Source organism: Carassius carassius, chromosome 19 (genome assembly GCF_963082965.1).
Source record: "Carassius carassius chromosome 19, fCarCar2.1, whole genome shotgun sequence".
NCBI classification, from domain to species: Eukaryota; Metazoa; Chordata; class Actinopteri; order Cypriniformes; family Cyprinidae; genus Carassius; species Carassius carassius.
This window is the reverse complement of record NC_081773.1, coordinates 17,611,612-17,618,237: the sequence shown is the minus strand read 5'-3', so window position 1 is coordinate 17,618,237 and position 6,626 is coordinate 17,611,612. Positions and strand designations below refer to the sequence as shown.

The window sequence follows — 6,626 nt, the reverse complement described above, 5'->3', positions numbered from 1 at the left end:
TCACTGTTGAAGACCACTTTCAAGCACCTTTCATTAAATAACTCTTCGTTCAAAACATTTTACCTATCCTCATTTAAACTTGGCTTTAAAAGAGAAAATAATCCACTGTTCTGGTCTCACAAGCTTAATAGTAAATGTGTTTAATTCATTAGTGTTTGTTTAGACATGCAAATATTAGTGGAAGTAATGATTTTGCAGGCACAAGGTTTAGTGCTGTAGAGAAATTATTTTATTGAAACACTAGTACCAGGAGTCCATGATGCGCCTCATGCTCATGAATCTCATGCCACCCATATTACTGAAGCTCCTGTACTCTCCAGGCCCGAAGTACCACATTCTGCCTTTGTAGTGGGGCTGCTCATAGAAGAGCCAGTGGCCTTCCATCACATGACAGGACTGGCATTGAGACATGCGATAACGGTCCATGATGCTGTCACAATCATCCATCATCTCGTACATCTGACCCATGAAGTTCTCCTTCTCGTAGATCCTCATTCTGTAGGATCCCCTGTACTGTAGTGGAAGAGAAGTCAGTTATTTATAAATTAATTAAGAAGAATAATTATCACGTGTAACCATATCTTCAGCAGCACTCTAGGTCTGTCTCTCACAGATCATCATTCTGAAAATATCTGTTTCTTTTCAAGTTGAAAGATTTCTAAGCAAATGGTTACGAATAAATTTAGGACCTTTTTCTATTGTCAATTAATAAATATGTCAGCAGGTTCATAGAGCTTACCATAGGGATCATACGGCAGGACCTGATGCAGTTGCTCATTCCAAACATAGACATGTAATCAGCATATTCACCCCTCCTAAAGAAATACTGATTGCCCATATAGTGAGGTTGATCATACATCATCCAGCATCCACTGTGCACTCTGCAAGAGTGACAGCGGCTCATGTAGGAGGAGAAATCGGCACAGTCTCCGGTACAGTCATAAGAGCGACCCTGGAAATTTCTTTCCTCATAAAAGGTAACCTGAAAATTCAAAAGTTAATCTCTTAGCTGTAGTAAACACCACAATATGGTAATTTAAGTGAAAATGTATAAAATAGGAGCTTAATTATATGTAATTTACCCTCATTGTTGCGGTGGTTGGTCCTCAGTAGTTCCACAAATGAGAAGCTGAAGCTGATTCTGCTTGTTGACTGACTGCTGTCACCCCTACCTTTATACTAGTCCAAGACTAAAGACTACACAGCCTCTATTGTTAGTCAATTCCTGACTGTGCATGTTAGAATAGAGGCCATTATAGCTGTTGCATAGTCCGTAGATTTTTTGTCCTCACATTTTCAGGAATCTAGAATTTCATAAGTTTCTATTTGCTAAAATGAAGAACTTGAAAAGTGGAATGCTAAAGAAAGATTTAAACAAAGAGTGTTAATGTATTGTCTTGTTTCAGTTTTTTTCTTTCATTCCTTTTTATTTGTACTGAACTTCAGAATTATCCTTATGGGCATCTGTCTTCTGATTGCCCTCCATCAGTTAAATATATATTTTTTTTTTGGTGCTGTAAAATATATTAAATTAATCATCATATATCCTTGTAATATTAAAAATCAAGGAGAACAACAATTTTCTAAGTAAAATGTACATATTTAATTCATGTAATTAATTAACTGCATGAGAAGAGTAACTTTTATTAATATTTGCATGTTTTATAGTCATTGCACATAAATCTAAAAATATTGAGTACATTTTAATCTAAAAGTTCAGCATGCTTGCCTTGAATCCATTCATGCGCATTTGTAAGGCAAGGCAAGTTTATTTATATAGCACATTTCGTACACAATGGTAATTCAAAGTGCTTTACATAAAAGAAAGTAAAATAATAATGAAAAAAAGATAATAACAAGAATAAAACAAACAATTTTAAAACTTTTAAAATTATTAAAAATTGTACTTGTTTAAAATTAATTTAAAACAGTTAGAAAATGATTTTACATAAAATAAAATAAAAAACAGTGAAAATATAGTGCAACCAGTTCGGACATTGCACAGTGCTCATTCAATAAATGCACAGCTAAACAGATGGGTTTTGAGTCTAGATTTAAATGTGACTAGTGTTTTAGCACATCTGATCTCTTCTGGAAGCTGATTCCAACTGCGGGCGGCATAGTAACTAAAGGCGGACTCCCCTTGTTTTGTGTGAACCCTTGGTATTACTAAATGATCCTAATGATCTGAGTGGTCTGTTAGGCTTATATTCAGTGAGCATATCTGAAATATATTTCGGTCCTAGGTCATTTAGTGACTTATATACGAGTAAAAGTACTTTAAAATCAATCCTAAATGTAACTGGAAGCCAGTGTACCAGTAAGGACATGAGGACTGGTGTGATATGCTCAGATTTACTGGTTCTAGTCAGAATCCTGGCAGCAGCGTTCTGGATGAGCTGCAGCTGTCTAATGGTCTTTTTGGGAAGGCCGGTGAGGAGCCCATTACAATAGTCCACCCTGCTGGTGATAAAGGCATGAACAAGTTTCTCCAAGTCTTGGCTGTAGGGCTGGGATAAACGATTATATTTTAAACGATTAATCTAGCGATTATTTTTTTCGATGCATCGATTAATCTAACGATTAATTTTTTCAGGCCGATTCGATTTCAGTTATCTCCCCATTAATTGACTACTAACAATTTATACATGTTGATTTACATATCTGAATGAAAAAAAACATGAATTCCTTAACATTGCAATATATGTTTATTGCTCTTAAAATTACAAAATAAAAGACTGACTAAGAATGCATTACTTTGCACTTGTATAGAGATAGCATTCAATAAAACCTTGAAGCCTTGAAAACACATAGCTTACTGAAACAAGCTTACTGAACACATAGGGCCTAGCTTACTGAAAAAAGTTCTTCTTTCAGATGAAAATAACAACTTGATGTCTAGCATTCAATAAAAAAGTTCACCCAAAATACTTGTTTAGAGCAATTGAAAGAATACAGTAACCAATGTAAACTTGAGGGCTTTAAGCTAATACAGGGAGTGCTTTTACAAAAAAAAAAAAAAAAAAAACAAATTTAACAGTGGGAGCCAGCAGCCTGTCATGGAGAAAAAAAAAATCTCTGAATGCTCCACGTGAAACTTTGGCGTTCCGCCCTTTTTCTATCGTGTCTAATGATTTTGGTTAATATGCACGCGGGAGAGAGAGAGCGAGAGAGAGAGAGAGAGCGAGAGAGAGAGAGCAAGACAGCGCTCGTGAGTTTGAAGACTGTGAGTGCGCGCGCAGCCGGGGCTCTCTCTCGTACGCGCCCTGTCACTGTCACTCACCGATCAAATAAGGCTTTGACAGCCGCCAAAAAAAAAAGATCAATGCAGAAAAACCCCTGGATTGGTTATATAACGTTGGACAGAATGTTGATCCAGCCATCGCGTATATTCAGCGCACATAAGGTAAACGTTTTGCAAACGTTTTTTAGATAAATAAAAACCGGTCGACGAATCGATGCGCATATTTTGCATCGATGACCTCGACGCGTTGTCCCAGCCCTACTTGGCTGGAAACAAAACATCTAATTCTTGCAATGTTTTTTAAATGATAGTATGCTGATTTAGTTACTGCTTTGACATGACTACTGAAACTAAGGTCTGTCTCCAGAATCACACCAAGATTCCTGACTTGATTTTTAGTTGTTTGACCCCTAGAGTTAAGGTATGCATTCACCTTGAACACTTCATCTTTGTTTCCAAATGCAATGACTTCAGTTTTTTCCTTGTTTAACTGAAGAAAGTTCTGGCACATCCAACTATTAATTTCATCAATGCATTGGCAGAATGAGTCAATGGGGCTGTAGTCATTTGGCGATAAGGCTAGGTAAATCTGGGTATCATCAGCATAGCTGTGATAGGCAATTTGGTTCTTTCTCATTATTTGACTTAGTGGGAGCATATACAGGCTAAACAAGAGCGGTGCAAGATTTGACCCTTTTGGGACTCTGCATGTCGTGAATGTCCACTTAGACTTATGCTCTCCTATACTCACATAATAGTCTCTCCCTTCTAAGTATTACCTGAACCATTTGAGTACCATCCCAGAAAGCCCGACCCAGTTTTGCAGTCTCTCTAGTAGTATGTAATGATCGACAGTGTCAAACGCAGCACTGAGATCTAGCAATACCAGCACCGATATTTTGCCAGAGTCACAATTTACATTTACATTTACATTTAATCATTTAGCAGACGCTTTTATCCAAAGCGACTTACAAATGAGAACAATAGAAGCAGTCAGGTCAACAAGAGAACAACAACAGTATACAAGTGCCATGACAAGTCTCAGTTAGTCTAGTATAGAACGCATAGGTAGGTTTTTTTTTTTTTTTTTTTTATAAAAAAAAAAAAAATAAAAAAAAAAAAAAAAAACCTACCTATGCGTTCTATTTAAGCGAATATCATTTATAATCTTAATGAGTGCTGTCTCTGTGTTGTGATGCGGTCGAAAACCAGATTGAAAATAGTCCAGGTATCCATTTGAGTTTAAAAACCTCATAGACAGCACAAAGACGTCCTCGTCCTCAACGCTTTTCAACTTGCACGTGTCAGTGTTTATGAATAGATTAAATGAAATCTTGACAATCTATGTATCATTATAAAGAACTAAGCCTCAAACATCGACGACAGATTGCTTTTTTTCAATGGAAAGCTTATAAAGACTGTATTTGCTACATTTGTGTAAGCAGTACACATACAAACATGAACAATGGAAACGCTGTACATACCAGATCCGTCGTAATAACGAGTCATAAACACATCCACAGCTGTAAATCCCGGTTTAGTTAGAAAGGTAAAGGTCCACTGAACGACATCTCATGGAGCACGTTTAGTCCAACGAAGCAATAACGTTGTAATATGGATAATAATTCCTTTGTTTACGTTTCAGTTCTTCAGCGACAGAACTGTTTTCGTCTGTTATGGAATAACTCATGGTCGGAAACTGCGTCTTTGTAGTAGCGTCACTGCAGCGTACAGTGTCACAAACAGAATGAGGCGATCCACCGGAAAAAAGAATGAATGAAAGATAGGCGAAAGATAGTTTATTTGAATTTGGCGCTCCCTCGTTACGCGCTCTGACGCACCTGTCAGCTAATGGAGGCGGAACTTATAACGATTGCCTTTTTCTTTGTTTTATTTTTCAACAGTTTTTATATATGTGAGAGTGTGTTTGTATGTTGAATGTGAATGTATCTACATGATTACCATCTGTTTGAGTGCAAATCAGCCCAAATCAGCTCGCTATTACTGTATGATCATGGCTATCAAAGTGAACGTGTCTATGTGAATAGAGAGAGTAGATTATTTACTTTGGCACTTTTGTGTTATTACCATCTGTATAAGTGGCCATCAGCACTTATTTGCATTATAATTCATTGTTAATGATGCATTTCTAGCAATCTCATGATTTTCTGTAATTGGCAAACAAAGTTAAATCTTTTTTTATTTTTCTTATTATTCTTGTTTTTCTTACTCCAATTATTCTTATTGTATTTTTCTAGTGCTCAAATAAATCACTTATATGATGTCTAAGTTTCTGTCTAGTGTTTTATAATTGAAAAAAACTATGCAGTGGTATGTTTACTGACTAAATAGTTTGTAGAAGCCTTCAATACTATTGGGAAATATATTTTTGTATATTTGTGGGGTGGGGGGTGTAGACATAGTCTCATAAAAATATTTGCAGGAGTCTCATTTTTCATGATATCTTTTTTAGATTTGAAATAGAAACTCGTGAGACATGTGGCTTTCAACCCATTACTTTTCTAGATTGCTCCAATACTCATTTCATGTATTTTTATATAAAAATATATATATATATATATTTAAGTGGGGTAAAAAAAATTCAAGGCACTTCAGTGTCTATAACTTTTTATATTTTTGAGCATTATCAAATCTGGTTGATAAAAAGTAAAGCCCAAAGGGTCTTCTTTCCAAAGACACCAAAATTATGTTTGTAACACACTGAAGTAGAAAACTATTACAATTATAATGTAGGTAGAGCACTTTCAGCTGTGCGTCCCATAATGGGGGGTGCTGGCTAACAGGTTAAGTATTTGTTCAGCTGATTAAAAACTACCTTTTCTATAATTTTGCCTATAAAAGGAAGATTAGATATTGGTCTAAAATTGCTCAAAATGGTGTTATCAAGATTGCTTTTTTTCAGGTGGGGCTTAACAACTGCAGTTTTTAAGGAGTTTGGAAATGTCCCAGAAAGAAGTGAGGCATTCACCACTTCCAAATGATCTGCTTCTAAGCAGTTAAGCACACTTTTGAAAAAAGATAAGGAAAGTGTGTCAAGATAGCAGGCTGACGATTTTAGGTGCTGCACTATGTCTTCCAGAATTTTGCTATCAATTGTTTCAAAAGTAGACATAGTATCTTTTTGATATTGTGGCCTAATCTGTCTGACCTCTGCATTTCTTGAGGACGTGCCCATCGCCTTCCTGATATTGATGATCTTCTCAGAAAAGAAGGATGCAAACTCATTGCATTTGCTGTCTGAGAGCATTTCACTGGGAATCTGACTTGGGGGGTTTGTCAGTCTCTCAACAGTGGCAAAAAGAGTACGAGTGTTATTTAAGTCAGGGGTTTTCAAACTGTGGGTCGCGACCCACTCGTGGGT

General features: G+C 36.3%; 1 protein-coding gene across 1 annotated transcript; it reads right to left on the bottom strand.

Annotated features, from left to right (window-relative positions):
* Window positions 1-206: 206 nt before the first annotated feature.
* Window positions 207-1,155, bottom strand: LOC132095241 (gamma-crystallin M2-like). Its single transcript, XM_059500063.1, has 3 exons — window positions 1,083-1,155; window positions 740-982; window positions 207-513 (listed from the first exon to the last, which is right to left on the bottom strand). Exons 1-3 carry the CDS (start codon window positions 1,086-1,088, stop codon window positions 241-243), a joined length of 522 nt encoding a protein of 173 aa, XP_059356046.1. The 5' UTR covers window positions 1,089-1,155; the 3' UTR covers window positions 207-240.
* Between the last annotated feature and the right edge of the window lie 5,471 nt (window positions 1,156-6,626).

What these genes read in the sequence shown, in the direction of transcription:
- LOC132095241 (XM_059500063.1), bottom strand. An exon ending in CCTGCCGTATGATCCCTATG is followed by an intron (nt 514 to 739) that starts GTAAGCTCTATG and finishes CTTCCACTACAG; the next exon opens with TACAGGGGATCCTACAGAAT.